Genomic DNA, 17,919 nt, shown 5'->3' with positions numbered 1-17,919 from the left:
GCTCCGAGAGTCTAAGTGACTTGCTCCAACTTGTGTGTACTGTTCTAAGTGGTAGAACTGGCACATAAATGCTGGTTAACAATAAGTTATAATTATTTCCTTTCTAATCTAGTAGTACAAAATAGTTTAGTCTTGCCAGCTTTTTTTTCAAATATTTTATTTTTATTTTCTTAGAAAGATGGGAAGGGAGGGAGAAAGAGAGGGATAGAAACATCAGTCATCAGTTGGTTGCCTCTCACGCACCCACAACCAGGGACCTGGCCTGCAACCCAGGCATGTGCCCTGACCTGGAATTGAATGGGCAACCCTTCCGTTCACAGGCTGGCACTCAAGCCCCTGAGCCACACCAGCCAGGGCATTGGCCTTTGTTTTTGATGAAAGTCATTTAGATACCTTTGTAGTTGGTTGCAGTCATTAGGTATACTGAAGGTGTGACAGCCATTTAAATGCTACTTTTTTTGTTTGCAGGATTACATATTTCCCTGTTTTGATCTCTAAAACTTATGAAAAATTTAGATTTAAATGTTTTCCCCCTTTCTACTTGGTGACTAGGCCCGGCGTGTAGCATGTTTCCTTAAAAACCCAGAAGTTTATTCTCCCCGTCCCGTTTAGCTCAGACACTAGAAGTGGCGACTTTCCCGTTATTGTTACAGATTGGCTGCAAGTGTAATGGAAGAGGGAGGCAGTGGGTTTCACTGGATATCAGCTGGGAAGCTGGAAACAGATTTGTCCTGCGGGGAGATAAATGAATTAAAACCAAGTGGGCAGGAGATGTGTAGACACAGGAATCAGAAAGGCCAAAGAGGGGTCAAGAGAATAGGTCATTATGCTCTTTTCTCTCAGTGTTTCTGACACCTCTCAGGGAGGTTCAGGCCTCTACACTTTTCTTGTCAGTAAAGGAGTTAATTTTATGTCAAGTGCTTATAGAGACAAATCAAAGGAGAATACAAGAGTGGCTCTTTGTCTCAACTCAAATTAAAATCAAGTTGATTAAAAGCTAAAGCGCAAAAGTAGTACACAGCATTTGTATAAGGCTTTTTCCTCTCAGCACTGTGCATTTCGTATTGCATTTTTGCCTCTAACTGGACTTAAAAAAAAAAAAGGAGGCTTTTGCATAATGTCTTTTGGACAAAGCCAAATGGATATCATGTACGTAAAAGGGGGCATGACATAATCACAGACACTTTTCATGATGTCCTGCATTAGTTCAACATAGTTAAAGATATTATTATGGAGGCGCAACTATCTGTGTGCTTCTAAATGAGCAAGATTCATTGGGCAGGACAGTTTGTGACAGTTTGTGTCCCATATACTATGGGACATCTTTGAATTTTTTACAGTACTGGAAAATTTTGGAATGTGAGCATGTTATCTATATTCTTTACATTCCTCAATTTCAAGTCACTGGTGCATTTTGAATCTTATGGAAAAGTTTGGTACAGCAATAAAGCCAATTTATAGTAGATGCAATTACTGTGTGTGTCCCGAGGAGGAGGAATTCCATTTACATAACTACTGCCTGGGTCAAAACTTTCAATGATAGAAGCCCATAGGTTGCCTTCTTTTTCAGCAGAGTCTGCAGAGTAGAATTGCCCTTAGGTAGAAACTGTGTGAGTCCAGTGAGGACGTAAGTGGTTGGCAGGATTTCTTAAATGGACTTTAAGAAAACGGTTCCTTCTGAATAAAGAAATGCAAAGAAAAGTTTACAGGGAGGGGCCTGTTGCTTTAACCCTGACACATACTGCCCAATGCTTGTAGCAGATAATAGCAGGTATGTTTTGTTTACATCACATGTTTTTGGCCCACACTGGTTCCACAAAAAATGAAATTGAATTAGCTTTCAACATTTAAAAGTCTAGTATTTCAGTTAAAATTCCAGAGTTTTGGTTTCTCAAACAATGCAGGCCTTCGTTCCACTCCTTTTCCTAACTCTCGGTGGGGTGCCTGCTCTCTGGGTACTCGGGGTCCATGCTCTGTGTTCGGTCCGGCAGCCTTGAGGCTGAATAGTGATGGACATTTATCCCTGCTTTCAGGTGCTGTGTTCTTTATGCTTACCAGTGAGACGTTTTCTTGTCCCAGGCCTGTTTGGCTCTGCACTTAGCAGCTGTGTGAATAGTGCAGAGATGAACTCCTCCTCCTTTTTTACCGTCATCTTTAACACTGAGATAGAAATAGTGCCCCGGCATAGACTTGGGAGGATTAAGTGAATTCATTTATATTAAATACTTAGAACACCACTGGGCACTTAGTAAGCAAAATTTCCATTGTTGGTTCCTGTTCCTATTTATTATATCTTCAAAGTTGGAAAAATGAGAGATAGATGGAGTGTGGGGCATTGCTTTAAGAATAATGGGAAAGAACATTATTTTTTGTGTAATTAAAGTTTGTGCAATTACCCTTATCTTACAAGATGACAACACCATTATATCCTAAACTTATCCCACTTCATTCACTGTGTTACCTGACTGGTTGTTGTCCATCGAATTTGACATTCCTCTTTAGGGATCAAGTCTATGCAAAGCATCTTTCAGAGTTTTAAATCTTCAGGTAGAATACATTTAAGGGACCGTGGGTGCTATTGTCTTTTCCACAGGTGAGTTCATTTTTAAGGAAAGAATGGATCAACTTTAGTTTTCAGAGAAGGGGTTCATGAATCCCTTCTAACATATCTTTCTTAATTTGAATTAAAAAGCTTTAAATTAATAGCTCATCATGAAGTTCTTTGGGTTTCTTGGTTTTATGAAGTTCTTTTCAAAACTTAGGCTCTATTTAGGCTATGAGCAAATAAATGAAAGATGATTGCCAGAGGTGAAACAAAATTCAGTTATGTGTTTTAAAATAAATGAATTCAAATAAGTAATTTAAAAAACTTATATGCACAGAATATTTAGAAGGCGTGGGAAGACCAACTGTCCTTGAAGAACATGTACCAGAAGATACAACGCAGGAAACACACATTTCATCTCCTCTGGAGTCTCCTTCCCAAATTACCAAGAGTGAGTAGCTACCTATGAAACCCTTGAAACGATAGCTGATTTCCTGTACAAATTTTTCCTATAGGTACAAAATTATGAAGGCTTATGAAAATTTCAAGTCTAATAAGTTCTGTCTTATACTCTTCTATTTTATCCATTTGTACAACCAGCAGCCCCAGAGCCCCACTCTCTGCCAGGCCCGCTCGGCCCTGAGGTGCAGCAGCGAGCCTCGCAGAGGGCAGTCCCTGCTGTCACAAAGTTGCGTGCAGTGTCTATTGCATAGTAGATTGTTTCCTAAAGTGTGTTTTTAATGCACGATAAATATACTGATATCTGGAATGTAACTGCTGGATTTTTTCTCCCAGAGTAAATTATTAGTACAAAGTACCATTCTTAGAATGATTAGAAAAATAAATATGTGTATGCAACCTATAAAATATCCTTGTTTGTTTTTTAAAGATTTTATTTATTTATTTTTAGAGGACAAGGGAAGATGAAAGAGAGGGAGAGAAATGTCAATGTATGGTTGCCTCTCATGCACCCCCTATAGGGGCCCTGGCCTGCAACCCTTTGCTTTGCAGTCCAGTGCTCAGTCCACTGAGCCACACCAGCCAGGGCAAATATCCTTGTTTTGACAGATGTTGCATATTATTTATCTGTTCCTTCTGTGTCTTCCTTTGATATCACACGATACTTGTAATTCGGTCATTACTTACATAATCGTGTGTTTAAATACATTCTAGTAGTTTTTCATTAAACTTAGAAGTACTCTCCTGGTGCCATTTTAAATTTGCTAAGGAATTGTTGAATGAATGCTATCAGTGACGTTTATCACTACTGTGATGGTAGTGATAAAAGATTGTGGTAGAGCAAATGCCATAATAAATAAAGTTTTAGGAATTGTAATTCCAGATGATTTTATGTACTACATACATGTAAAACCTTCACTACTTAGTTACATTTTGAAAAGAATAATTACAGGCAAAATTGGAATCTCTATTGTACTAAAAGTCTTGTACTAGTTATAGTTTCGTTTCTTGTCTTTGGCAGAATGTTTTCTAAATACTTTGACTTCTGTTACCATGCTAGTCATATTTTTATTATTTAACATTATGTTTTATCAGTGGCCGTCTTGAAATTTTGAAAAAATTCCCTGTCTTCTCACAGATGAAACCGTGACTGGAGAATTATCAAAACTCTTGGACGAAATAAAACTGTGTCAAGAAAAGGATTATTCTTTTGAAGATCTGTGCCACACAATATCAGACCACTACTTGGATAATCTGAGCAAGATTTCAGAGGAAGAACTTGGGAAAAATGGAAGCCAGAGTGTCGTAAGTAAGGGGGGAAGAAGACAATTCGTCTGTCTTTGCCAGTTCCGTGTGTATTAGGGGGCATTTGTGCGTGGTCTTACCTTCAGACCCTGCCAGCGTCCAATGTCAAACTCCCTATTGCTGTTCTCCTGATGTTCACTGGTGTTTTGGTCTCTGTGTGTGTAGGGGACATGATGCTCGGATAAAACACTTGTCGTTTGTGATGATCTCTTCGTTGCGTAGCCTTTTGTAGTTTCATGCTTTCTTCGATTATGTTCTTTTAGTTCTCCTGGGCAGGACGATACTGGTGTCACAGAAAGCAGAAAACCTTCCTTGTGTCTTCTTCCCCATTTTGTCTGTGGACTGAGGCTAACCCATCTCGAAGAAGAAAGACTGAGCGGAGCCGTGTGTGTGTGTGTGTGTGTGTGTGTGTGTGTAGTCACTTTGTCCGTTGTCGTAGGAGAGAGATGTTATGGGAAGTCCAACCTCCGTATTTTTACAATCCCAGGGGCTTTGCTCGTCACCTCCAAGTTGAGAACATAAATCATGAGTTAGAGTTGGGCTCATTTGGATTGTTACATCAACACAATAGCAAGAAAAACTGTCGAGAATCAAGCAACTTACAATCAAGGTTTAGGTCTCTATTGCATGTCCCATAGAAAAGGTTTATAGGCTACTCTGGCATGAAAGGAAAGATATTGTCGTGATACGTTTATACTCATAACTTAATTTGTGTTGGAAATATTTTCTTCTGAAGTCTATATTAGAGTGGATTGTGTTAAGAGTATGTCATATTATTTATGAAAACAAAAGATAGCTAAGTATAGTGACTGCTAGGAGAACGTTGGCTCCGTTTCCTTACTGGACGTGAGCTGTGACCCTTTCCAGGGTCGGGTGCGCCCCTCTGAAGTGCCTGCCTCACCACACAGGCCTGGTTTTGTTTTTGTGCTGCGCTGTCTTTTGTAAAATGTCACATTTTTGGCCTCAGTAAAAGGTCTTTGCGAATAACGATTAATTATACATACGCTGAAGTAAATACTTGTTGGTTTTACCAAAAAAACTTTTATATTAATGAAATACTTATGGTTGTAACTTTAATGTCAGGAAAAAATTCCCCGTTTAAAAATCTAAAACAGGCATACGCTATCTCTAAATTACAAACCAGTTCCATTTCAATACTTCTGTGAAAGTGGGTTAGAAAGTAGACCATATTTATCCTATAAAAACAATTCACTGTGTTGGGGTTTTTACATGTGTCACTAAAGATTTTGGTAAATTTGCTCTCCCCTTAACTTTAAACCACAGATTTTCAGCAAGCCCTAATTTTCTAAACCAGTGATTTCTAAACTTTTATTGCTGTATGTACCATAGTAGTAAACAAATTTTGAGCAAACACTCCAAGTGTATTTATTTACAAGTTATACATGTCTACTAGTATTCTAAGAATATGTGGTGCAAGTGTGACTTGAGTTACATACAACAAAAAAAATTCAAGTGAGAAAGATAAAAAAGTAAGTGTAAGTTGAAGCTCTAATGTTTTTTCTTTTACTCATGGGTGCGCTCTGCCGCCTGCGGTCTGCGGACTCTGCTTGGGGACCATGCTCATCCACACTTGTAGCTCTCAGGTAGTGAGGACAGTGGCATCAGGCATTGCTGGGTGACGCAATTTGGGGAAATGGTGGCCTCCCATTTTTTGAAAGCTAAAGATGGTATTGTGATAGTAACATGAGGGGAATTAATGCTCATCAACTGAAATTAAATTCTTCAAAGTTGAGCTCACACTTTCACATAAGCAATCACTCTTTGTTCCTGTGACAGACCTTTATATTTTGTTTCTTAAAAATATTGTCATTTTAAATACTAAAGGTCACATGAGGCAGAGAAGCAGATGGTACACATGAGTGAGAGCAAGTAGTTCTTTTTGGGAATAATAGAGTTTATAAGGGGGGAAGATGGGAGGTGAGATTAGAAGGAGAGGTCAAGGCCAGGACATAGATGATTTTGAATGTCAGACTGAGAATTTTGGCATTTATTTGTTAGGAAATGAGAAAACTCTATAAAGGAATTTGGGCTGGTGAGACATCAATGGACGTGGCCTTTCAGAAGAGTAATCGAATAGAACTTGTTATTGAATGTTTAATAAGTAATCCACTTGTTTTGGCCCTCCTCGGCAGCCTGTATTTTATTTGGGTTCATTCCTTGTTCTGCTGAATATGTGCTTCCATTCCTCCAAAATGCTTTCCCAGAACTTTGTTTTATGAATTATACTCTTCAATTATGCAAAATTTAGTCAGGCACTTACAGATTTCCTAATACAGGTGACCACGACCGTGCTGTGAGCTTCGGGGTTTATAATAGCAATAAGGAGAGATGCTTCCAGACTTCAGGGAATTCAAAACACCTTTTCCAAGGAGTCTTTAGTCACACAGTGTGCAGACAGGGCTAACGTATACAATTGACAGATGTGGATCATTAGAGCTGCATTATTAGGTGCTTCCTACTTGCTGTTCCAGTGTTTTCTATAATTTAGGCCGCTTTGATCCTCCTAGTCATCCTCATGAGTTACAGACTTGGGAAATGACTCAGTTAGTAAGTGGCAGATCGAGAATTCAAGCTCAGAGCCAATGTCTTGAATTCCCCGCTGCATTTCTCATAAGAAACTATCCTGTGGTCCAAAAACATTTTTTTTTTTAAATAGAGGGAGACATTAGGGAAGATTTATGGGCATTCATTAAAGACTTCACAGAGGTAGGAGGAGACTGGGCCCTGGAGGAAGAGGAGATGTGCCTTGTACTCGTGTCGGAATGAGTGAGTGCGTAGGAGAGGGCTCCGGCCTGCAGAAACACGGTGTGCGAAGCAATGAGGTGCGACACAGAGTCTCATTTAAGGAGAGTGGTTCCCCCGGAAAGTTAATGTGAGAATGTAGTGGGAAACAAGTTTACCTAAGGAATGGTGATACCTAACTGGGCACTTCATTCCTAGTAACTGATTTAATCCTCACTGTACCCCTATGAGATGGGTTGTATTGTTCCTCCTGTTTTACTGATGAGAACTCAGGGGCGCAGAGAACTTTCGTGATTTTCTCAAGTGCCCACAGCAGATACCAGAGCCAGGCTTTGAGACAGTTGTGGGCTGAGTCATTCATCCCCCTACCACTTAACACTTTGGTAGGCGCAGATAATTAGATTTGGAAAGCTAGTCAGAAGTTTAGTATGGAAGCTGAGGAGAATAAACCCTTGAGAAGGGGAGTTGTATTATAAAGCGACATTTTGGGGAAGCTGAGAGTGGAAACTGAATGTCAGATGTTCTGGGGAGAAACGTAAATGTGAGTCTATGTTAGCCTTACCTGTGGAGGCTCCAGGAGACACTGAGGACCTCAGATGCCTTCGCAGACCCACCAGATCAGGACTGCTTTGGGGGGCCGTAAGCACTGTTCTTCTAAAAAGATTATTCTAACATGCACCCTGTTGGTCTAGAGGACCACGGGTCTGCCAGGACCTTACTGAGGTACTTCAGGCCTGAGATGCGGATCCTGAATTGAGGTTTTGAAAACACCACAAACTTACAGACTTTTAGAGGTGGACTACATTTTGCAGGTCTTCTGGTATCCAGCCTCATTCTGCCACTCTCCAGCATCAGAGCTCTAAAAAGCTCCCCCAAATTAGGGGCATTTTAAGGTTCACATCAAACAAGATTCCAGCTATCGTTCAGCCATAATCCTAAATTAAAATAATTTATTTTATGTTGGGATGTTAAATGTGGACAAACATGTTTGTTTGTTTATTATTTACATCACTGGCTGAAGGACAGACATTTGGGTTCAGTTTAAATTTAATTTTAGATGATATGAAACATCTCATTTGTTCATTGTAATATGAAAGATAAATCCAAACGTAATTTAGAAGGAATTAAAATGTAAGGAAATATGTTGTGTGGCATTCATATTATTGATAAATATATTTACCTATTAATGACATAGCTTGACTTTGGGGATTGTTTGAACAACTCTTAGTTCAGTTTAGTGTTTATTGCCCTTTTCTTCCAATAGAGGGCACTCTAATTCAGTAATTTAAAATACAAGATCAGTCTATCTTATGTAAGAACTTTTATTTTTGAATTGGAGGTTTTTGGTTTTATTAAAACATAGAATTAGCCTTGAGGTGGTAGTTTGAACAATTTCACTAATATAAGTGATTAAATTCTTATTAAATTTTTAGTGTGATTGTATTCAATTGAAGATTTTGCATTTAATGTGAAAGCCAGCTCAAGTTAAAATTACATTTTCTCATGCATAAATTTTAACTCAAAAGTTAGTCTGTTTTAAATGCTTTTATATTATGCATGTGGAGCCATTTTCCAAGTTGAATTAGAATATTATATAATCTGGAATGTAAATTTTGAAGAAATATAAATATCTTCACATTCTTTCCAACCCACAAAATTTAGGTTTTTGAGAGAATATAAAGTAATCTGAAAAAATTTTATATTCTTTTTACTTATTTTTCCAACGTCTATATTCAGTTTCTTTCCTCCATGTGCATCAACATTATAAACAAGTCTTGAATGTGAATGTACCACAACGCAGAGAAATCTGGGGATGACCTGAAGATCATTGCAGTAGATTTCAGAGTCTACAGTTCAGCAGTGCATGTTTTTAAGATTTGAAATAGAAAAAGCATTGTTACCTTATCAGCCTATGTCTCTAAGAAATAAAAAGGAAGCTTCGGGGATGCATTTATATATTTTTTTCTTTCGAGGAGGAAAAAAACCTAGAAATAAGCAGCATCTAAGACTAATTATTTGAAAGTGGGTGTGCAATTTCAGGTTTTATGTGATTTTTTTCAGCCAGTACACCTCTTTTCTATTATATCACTTTCTTTTTCAAGGCAAAATTCTAAATTACATGTAAACCTTCTGAAGTGTGAGATATTTTACTTTGGTGTTTTAAGATTTCAAGGTTCACTTTCTCTGTTTTTAATACCAAGCTTCTATACATCCTGAGAACACTCTTGGTAAGGAGTCTCTATAGGAAAATATACTTGTTTTGGTGCCAGAGGTTCAATTCCTAAGGGTCAGGAGAATCAAATTAGGTTGCCTCAAATTCAAGTGGTTTTTTGAAACAAAGTTTACTTTCAAATGCATTTAACAAAATTTCTAGACCTTAAGATCAAGAATGCACCAATTACATAACTATGAGAAACTCGACTGGCTGTCTCATCCAATTCCCGTGAGATTCAGGACACTCTGGGAAATGAATTTTCTGAAACATAAACCGGTTCCTCTTACCGGATTATAACCGATTCTTTAGCATATATGAGTTTTTTTTAAATAATGGAGCTGAATCTTAAGCAGTGGTAACTATTGTCTTTTTGGCACTATGGTGTTTGAGGGTATTCTGACTTCAGTAATTTATTTCTAACATAGTTGGACGAATTTGGGGGAAGTAGTGACTCAGGCCTGCTGTGTTCTAAGCCCAGGTTTGGATCTTCCTAATCGATTTTCCAGGATTTAGGGAATGTGTAGATCCTGTTGACCTACATTAACATTTTCAAACTAATACCCTTCACTACATGTATGTACTGTATGTACATGCAAGGACAAATCCAGAATCTAAACGGGGAAATTCTTGTCCCTTCTCTCCCCCCGAGGAAGAATTTTTGGTACCTGCAGTGAATCCAGGAGGATCCTTGAGATAAATAGCTACTAGGAGAAGAGCGTCATTCTTCTGGACTTGCAACACAATTGCTTTTACCTTTCACGACACATCTATTTGTTCTGCGCTATCTGGTAGGCATACACATTTTTATATTACTTCTTACAGACTCCTTGACAGCAGACTCTGTATTTGATGGCTCTCTGTAAATCACATCCTGTCTAGCACAGTGTCTTGCTTGTAGTGGTCTCTCATGGAAATTCACTGAAGGAATAAATGCATAAAAAGATAAACTGCACGTGAGAGTATATGCAAACAATTGCTGTAATTAAACCATTTTCAGGGAAACATCTGTTTAATTATTTGGAGATGAAGCACAGAGTCTAAGACAGGTTTTTTTTCATCAAGCATGGAGTCTCAACCATCTCTCAGGAAAGCAACTTAGTCTAGTCATTAAGGGCGTGAGACTGGTAGTTACACAGGCTTGCGTTTGCGTCCCTGTTCTAGTAGGTGGCCTTTGGAAGTTGCTTGATATTTCCAATAATTATTTTCCTCATTAGTTAAAAAAAGTTTAATATGGCTTTCTGTCAGTCACAGAGAAAGAGCTGTTCTCTTTTGCATTGCTGAAGATAGGCCCTCTTGAATTTTTTTGTTTCATAGATTTTGTCCAGCTTTGTCCAGACTTTCAATAATCACTCAGTGTGGAATTGGAAGGGATTTCTCTAGGGAGATACCAAATAATCTGTTCTTGGATTGGTCTTAGTCAATGTTTTCCTTTGTGAAAGACAGTCATCGATTACAGTCAGGTTTGCCACATGTGAGGGAGGGCGAGCAAATATGGCAAATTGTTGAACTTACATGAACAATTTCTCAATAAACTAAGATCCTTGGTACAAAGAAAAAGACACAAAATTCAATGGGAGCTATAGTAAAATCTTATATTTAGATTCCTAAAAATTCACTGGTATAGACATAAGCCGGGAGAGATTTAACTGGCCAAGTGGTTCACGCAGAAAAGTCTGGGCTATTGAAATGACCACAGCTGCAGTGCCAACCAATAGTGGGATGTGGCTGCTGAAACGGAGTCAACAGTTGTCACACTATGGTCCCTGGAAATAATTATAACACTAGAAGCTAGACTAGTATTATACTAAGAGTTCATGATGTGCTAGACATTGTGGTAAGCATTTCAAAATCATCATGTCTCGTATTTCTCACGACAGGGCCACGAGGCAGGTTTTAGTACGCTTGGTGTAGAAATCGAGAGTAAAATTGCTTGTCCGGGGTGAGAGAGATACCAAAAGGTAAAGCGGATCTAAACTTAGGTCTGATGTCTCACAAGGTCATGATCCTAACCTTTAGGTCATTCTGTCTGTCATTAAATATCTTCCAGGTTAATCCCCTCCTCTCTCCATCATTTCTGCCATTTTACAGCTTCAGACTCTCACTACTTCTCACCTGAGGCAAGAGCCTCCTACCATGTCTACCTGCTCCTGGTCTCTCCTCTTCGCCTCCTTCAGTTCATTCCTGACACTGCTGCCCAGGCAGGGCGCCCTATGTGTAGTTCGACTCACGTCACTCTCCCTCTCAGAACGAGACTGGTCCTCAGTATAAAAATCTGACATAGACTTTCAACACTGCCATTCAAAGCCTTTCATGTTCTCGTTTCATCGTGTATTTCCAGCTCCCTTCTATAAATGCCTTAGACAGATATATTTTGGTAAAAGGGATGCCTGTTTTTCTTTTGCTCTGCCCATGTTTCCGAGATTAGTGGACATTTGGTCCTGTCCACAATGTCAACAGAGACGTTTCATCCAAATGCCCGTGGAGACATTCGGTCCACAGTTAATAAAATCTCACTTCCACAGCGTTTGAGCCTCCTTAATCCCATGTGTCATCACCAGCTAGGCCACCGCAGCCACAATACAATTGTTGCACCAGTAAAACATGATAGTATTTTGGATATGTTAATCCTGTAAACCAAAAATAAAGTATATGTTATGAACTAGTTGAACCCAGGGACAACTTCTGAGGGTGGAGGTTTTGGATAAGGTTAAATATCAAGGATCCTTCCACATGGACCAGATATCTCGGTGCACAGTTTGGACAGGACCAGATGTCTTGCCATGGTTCACAATGTGTTATTCATATACAATTATTTCCCCTGTTATCTTGACTGGTGAAAACTGTTATTTGAAAGACCTTTTTTGATTCTCCTAAATTAGATGCAACTATTGAAATATTACATTTTTAACATTTCTTAAACTTTAAATATTATTATATAATTTTATAGTCTGTTCTGTAGTTTTTATGCATGAATTTTGGTTTTGCTTGGAAGCCCCCTGATGACAGGATATAGTTATCTCTGTGCGTGTGTCTTTAGCATAGTTCCTTGCTCACAAGCTTAGTAAACATTTGTTGGATGGATTCAATAGGCCGTGGACATGAAAAAGTCTGTCTGGTAACTGAGCTTGGGTGCAAACCTATGGGAAGAGCTCGAAGGTAGAGTCATTCTAGTTTCAGAAGAACCTCCTCTCTTGCTCAATGTTTCAAATAATACGTCTCACCTTTTGTTTTTGAGTATGAAATGAAATATCTAACTAAAATGTATTGTAAACTTCCCCACAACATAAAATCATCAACATTTTAGGTCAAATTATACCTTTCTTAGGTAGTAATACATTTCTTTCAGCGATAATTAGGAAATCTTATATTAAAAACACTACGTTTGCCCTGACCGGTGTGGCTCGGTTGGTTGAGCATTGTTCAGCAAAGCGAGAGATCACTGGTTTGATTCTGGGTCAGGGCACGTGGCTAGGTTATGGGTTTGGTCCCCAGTCAGGCACATATGAGAGGCAACCAATTGGTGTTTCTTCCCCTCTCCCCTCTCTTAAAAAAAATATTTTAAAAAATACCATGTTTGCCCTGTTGCTCAGTGTGGCTCAGTTGGTTGGATGGAGCATAGCCCCATAGATCGAAGGGTCATGGGTTCGATTCCCTGTCAGGGATGGGCTTCAGGTTTGGTCCCTGGTCCTGGTGTGTGTGAGACGCAACTGACCGATGTTTGTCTTTCACGTCGATGTTTCTCCTCTTCTCTCTCTCCCTCCCTTCCCCTCTTTCTAAAATCAATAAGCATGTTCTTGGGTGAGGCTAAAAAAGTGTTTCATTCCCGATAACGCATATAATGGAAATCTACTGTAAGGGTATAAGAACATGTTGCATATCATTCATTTTCAAATTCTTCAATGTTTTGTGATAAACATTTTAAATCAATCCATTATTCTTTCTGTACAAGTTGAGTTTTGAAGTCGGTTTCTTTTTCCAGCTAATCATAAAAAAAAAATGGGCTTCAGCCAACACCCTGTTCCTTTGTCCCGATTGCTGAAGATCGTTGATGGTTATGATGTGTCCAGGTGGTGCACTGTGCTGTTGTGCGCATGTTCTCAAACTGTGTTCAACACTAAAGCATCTCTCAGCGTGATGAGCGTTCTGTACGTTATCCAAAGGCAGTAAGCTCCCTTTCTAAAAATGTTTAAACGTTTACATATTTGAATTTTCTGAGGTTTGGGAGGCTATTATTTTATCTATTCTGCAGTTATAACATCAGCCAGTTTTTGTTTTGATATTTTCATTCTCTCTGATCTCTGTAATTTTTAACCTGAATTTCATTCCTAACAGAAGAACGTAGAAATTATGATTTCCCTGAGAAGCTAGGCTTTACACTCAGGAACTAATTTTAATCTTTTTAAAAGGCTGAATAATAATTCTGTGTTCTTCTAGCCACACTTTTCAGATAATGGTGAAGTTAATTTTTGACAACTTTCAGCCTCCTGCCACATTTACCCTGGTCATTTGCCATAAAGCACCTGATTTATAATTCTGTTTCAAGGTATGCATTTGAGAATTGTTGATTCTCTTTTGGAGTGAAGGCCTTGGACAGCCTGCTTTCATAAAAGAATCCCATTTTGCTTCCTAATGCCAGAGGAGCCTGAGCTTAAAGGAGCGTGTCAGTGGTGGTAATCACTTATCTCTGTGTTCAGGGAAGTGTTTTCACCTTGAAGAGCAAATTGATTCTAATGCAACCGTGCACTAGTAACCCAGAAAAAATTACTGACATCCTCACGCGTCTACCATTTTTTATCGTGAGATCATTGGGGACATGACTACTGAATATTGGCATTCATTTAGCCTCTTGCTGGTGAAGAATTAAGATTCTCTATGACACAGTCAAAGTCACTAACAGTAGATGGAAAATGTGCTATGCAGCCTACTTCAGTCTCAGGCTTAGATTTGAAAAGTTTTCTGGATTTATTTTCACTTTCTTTTGCCAACATTTAAAAAAAGATTTTATTTATTTATCTGTAGAGAGAGGGGAGGGAGGGAGAAAGAGAGGGAGAGAAACATCAATGTGTTGTTGCCTCTTATGCATCCCCTACGGGGGACCTGGCCCACAAATCAGGTATGTGCCCTGACTGGGAATCGAACCAGCAAATCTTTGGTTCACAAGCTCAATCCACTGTGCCACACCAGTCAGGGCCCTTTGCCAGAATTTTTATTTCAATCATCTATGCTTTTTAACACTCACATGTTTTGGTTGCTTCCAGTTTCACAACAGTTCCATTTAGTTGATGGCTGCCAGTTTGTGCTATCAAATAACTAATAATCGGAAACAAAGTCTTAATTTGGAGAGAGAATGAGGTAGTCAAGAAGATGAATTTGACAGGAAATGAAAAGCTCTGTTATGAAAAATGATAATGAACCAGTGAGAAGTATGTATCAGTAAAATGGAAATAGCTTTCCCCCCAAATAAATGAGACAAATATTGGCATGTTATATTTTTCCCTATAATCACCCATTCTGTGTTGCTGAAACAAATCTATTCCATCCTTAAATAAGATTTTTTAAAACCCTATAATCCTACTTTTTCTTAGCCTGGAGCCACCTTTCTAAACATTTAAAGTATCTTTAGTCATATTATTATCACCTTCACCAATTTACTGAGTCACCCTGCATTAAAGAATTATACTAGTTGTTTCAGTACCATGTGTTTGTAGCTTGGAGTGGCATTATGGGACAGAGAGTCGGAGTTTTGAAGTCAAACAGACTTGTTCAGACCCCAGTTCTACTCCTTAGAGAAATACTACCCTGATCTTTATGTTTCTCATCTGAGGAATAGTTTCTACAAAGTCTCACCTTGACCTATTGAACCAGAATGATAAACTCCCTAGGTAATGCTTATTTCTACTTAATCATTTATGCTCACTGCAATGGAAAATTTAAAAGTGATTTCTTAGATACTGATTTCATAGATACTCAGATACTCAGACCTGCTTTCTTTTTGTCCACACAGATCTCAGGTTCCAGTGATTTGACCCACATTTGTCTTTGCCTTTCTTTTGTGCTCCCATAGAGCAAATTTGATTGGTCATTAAGGCAAAATAACTTATATTTTAAGGATGTGTTTCCCATTTCTGTGAAAAATGCCATTGGAATTTTGCTAGGAATTGCACTGAATCTCTAGATGGCGTTGAGTAGTATGGAACTGTTTCTATTTGGTAGCTGTGTGCCTGGGTTAGTTGCTTACTTTCTTTGATCGTAAGTTTCCTCTTCTGTAAAATGACATAGCAATTCCTGCCGGAAAGAATTGTCGTGAGGACCAGAGACTTCCGGCCAAGATGGAGGCATAGGTGGAAACACTGTGCCCCCTCCCACAACTAAGTTTAAAGACAGCAAAGTTTTAGTAACAAAAACGCAGCCAAAACAGTGAAAATGAACTGTATGGAAGTCTGACAACAGGGAACCACTCAGCCAGACCGGTAAGAGGGGCGGAGTCAGCGGTGGAGCGGGATTGGGCTGGAAAGAGTATTCGGTCCCACTGACCCAGGAGCGGAGGCAGAGGCAGTTGGTGGATCCCAGGGTGGAGTGGTGATGGGCAGACCCAGTGAGGGCGCAGGGCGGCTGGCTGACTGCAGTCACACATTTGCGTGCAGATAAACCAAGCAAAGGAGTGAACAGTGAGATAGACCGCTCAGGCTAGGGCCCCAGTGGGAATTAGAGCCTGAAAGCACCAATTGGAAAGACTTTCGGGTCAGGGTGCTGGGAGAGGCTCCTAGGCTCACAGAGAGTTTGTTGGAGAGACCCACAGGGTCCTGGAGGGTACACAAGCCCACACACTCATGAACCAGCCCCAGAAGGGCCCAATTTGATTGTGGGAAGCTGCAGAGGGGACAGAAATCTAAGAGAGCGGAATGGAGCAAAGCACCATTTTTTTCCCTCTCTGATCCTGCCCCCACATACAGCATCACAGCCCAGTGACTGGGTCGCCCAGCCCTGGTGAACACCTGAGGCTCCGCCCCTCAAACATAGCAGGTGTGAACAGACCAAACATTATGACTCAAGAACAGCTCAAAGCCCCAGAGCCTATAATTCTAAATGACTAAGAAATAGCCAACCTTTCAGATGCACAGTTCAAAATACTGGTGATCAGGATGCACACAGAATTGGTTGATTTTACCCACCAATTAGAGGAACATATGAAGGCTAAACTGATTGAAATGAAGGGAAATGCACAGGAAACCAATAGTGATGGAAGGGAAACTGGGACTCAAATCAAGGGATTGGACCAGAAGGAAGAAAGAAACAACCAAACAGAAAAGAAGGAAGAAATAAAAAATCAAAAAAATGAGGAGAGGCTTAGGGACCTCCAGGACATCTTTAAATGTTCCAACATCCGAATTATAGGGGTACCAGAAGGGGAAGAGGAACAGCCATGCGTGGAAAACGTATTTGAACAAATAATAAAGGAGAACTTCCCCATTCTGGCAAAAGAAATAGACTTCCAGGAAATCCAGGAAGCTCAGAGTCCCAAAGAAGTTGGACCCAAGAAGGAACACACCAAGGCACATCATAATTACCTTAGCCAAGATTAAAATGAAGGAGAGAATCCTAGAAGCAGCAAGAGAGAAGGGGACAGTCACCTACAAAGGAGTTCCCATCAGACTGTCAGTGGATTTCTCAAAAGAGACCTTATAGGCAAGAAGGGGCTGGAAAGAAGTATTCCAGGTCATGAAATCCAAAGACCTACAGCCAAGATTGCTCTGTCCAGCAAAGCTTTCATTTAGAATGGAAGGACAGATAAAGTGCTTCTCAGATAAGGTCAAGTTCAAGGAGTTCATCATCACCAAGCCCTTATTATATGAAATGCTAAAGGGACTTACATAAGAAAAAGAAGATAAAAAATACAAACAATGAAAGGACAGCAAACTCACAGTTATGAACAACCACACCTAAAACAAAAGCAAACTAAGAGGATAGCTAGATCAGGAGCAGAACCATAGAAATGGAGGTCACATGGAGGGTTAGCAACAGGGGAGTGGGAGGAGGAGAAGGGGGGAGAAGGTACAGAGAATAAGTAGCATAGATGGTAGGTAGAAAGTAGACGGGGAGGGCAGGAATACTATGAGAAACACAGAATCTAAAGAACTTGTGGCACATGGACATGAACAAAAGGGGGGAAGGGTGGGGGAGGCGTGTTCAGGGTGGAGGGGAGTGAAGGGGGGGAAATGGGACAACTGTAATGGCCTAATCAATAAAATCTATTTTAAAAAAATAGTTGTTGTGAGGATCAATGTGAAGCTGTGTAAAAAGCATTCAGCGGTGTGTTGGACACAGAATGTGCCAAACCAATTTGTTTCTTTCTTTGTAGTCAGTCTTCCTAAATTTTGACCCGTACCTGTGTCATACTGCCAGATAAGCCTTCCTGTAATGGGGTTTTTGTTCCATGACACCTATGGTCCAAAAATAGATGGGACCGTAGTTTGACTCCTATATCATAGCCGCGTGTACGTTCTTGCATTTCAAGAATGTCAAGATCTTCCCACTCTGCTCCTGCCCTTCCTTATTTGATGATATTTCTTACTATTCCCCCATCTCCTACCAAAATACTCTATTCTTTGTCATTTACCTAATTTCTTCTTTG

The 17,919-nt window shown here is 39.6% G+C and overlaps 1 protein-coding gene across 5 annotated transcripts in view; it reads left to right on the top strand.

The window, feature by feature from the left end:
* Positions 1 to 17,919, top strand: part of ANKS1B (ankyrin repeat and sterile alpha motif domain containing 1B) — an 806,451-nt gene that overhangs the window by 117,874 nt on the left and 670,658 nt on the right. For all 5 annotated transcript variants that reach the window (XM_037068001.1, XM_037068000.1, XM_037067999.1 and 2 more), the window contains exons 7-8: positions 2,883 to 2,996; positions 4,143 to 4,309. In XM_037068001.1, coding sequence (XP_036923896.1) covers positions 2,883 to 2,996; positions 4,143 to 4,309 — 281 coding nt within the window. The remainder of the gene's footprint in view (positions 1 to 2,882; positions 2,997 to 4,142; positions 4,310 to 17,919) is intronic.

The sequence above is a fragment of the Sturnira hondurensis genome, unplaced genomic scaffold (genome assembly GCF_014824575.4).
Source record: "Sturnira hondurensis isolate 20B ecotype Veracruz unplaced genomic scaffold, ASM1482457v3 Scaffold0017436, whole genome shotgun sequence".
Taxonomy (NCBI): domain Eukaryota; kingdom Metazoa; phylum Chordata; class Mammalia; order Chiroptera; family Phyllostomidae; genus Sturnira; species Sturnira hondurensis.
The sequence above is the reverse complement of the archived record's forward strand: the minus strand, read 5'-3'. Positions and strand labels throughout refer to the sequence as shown.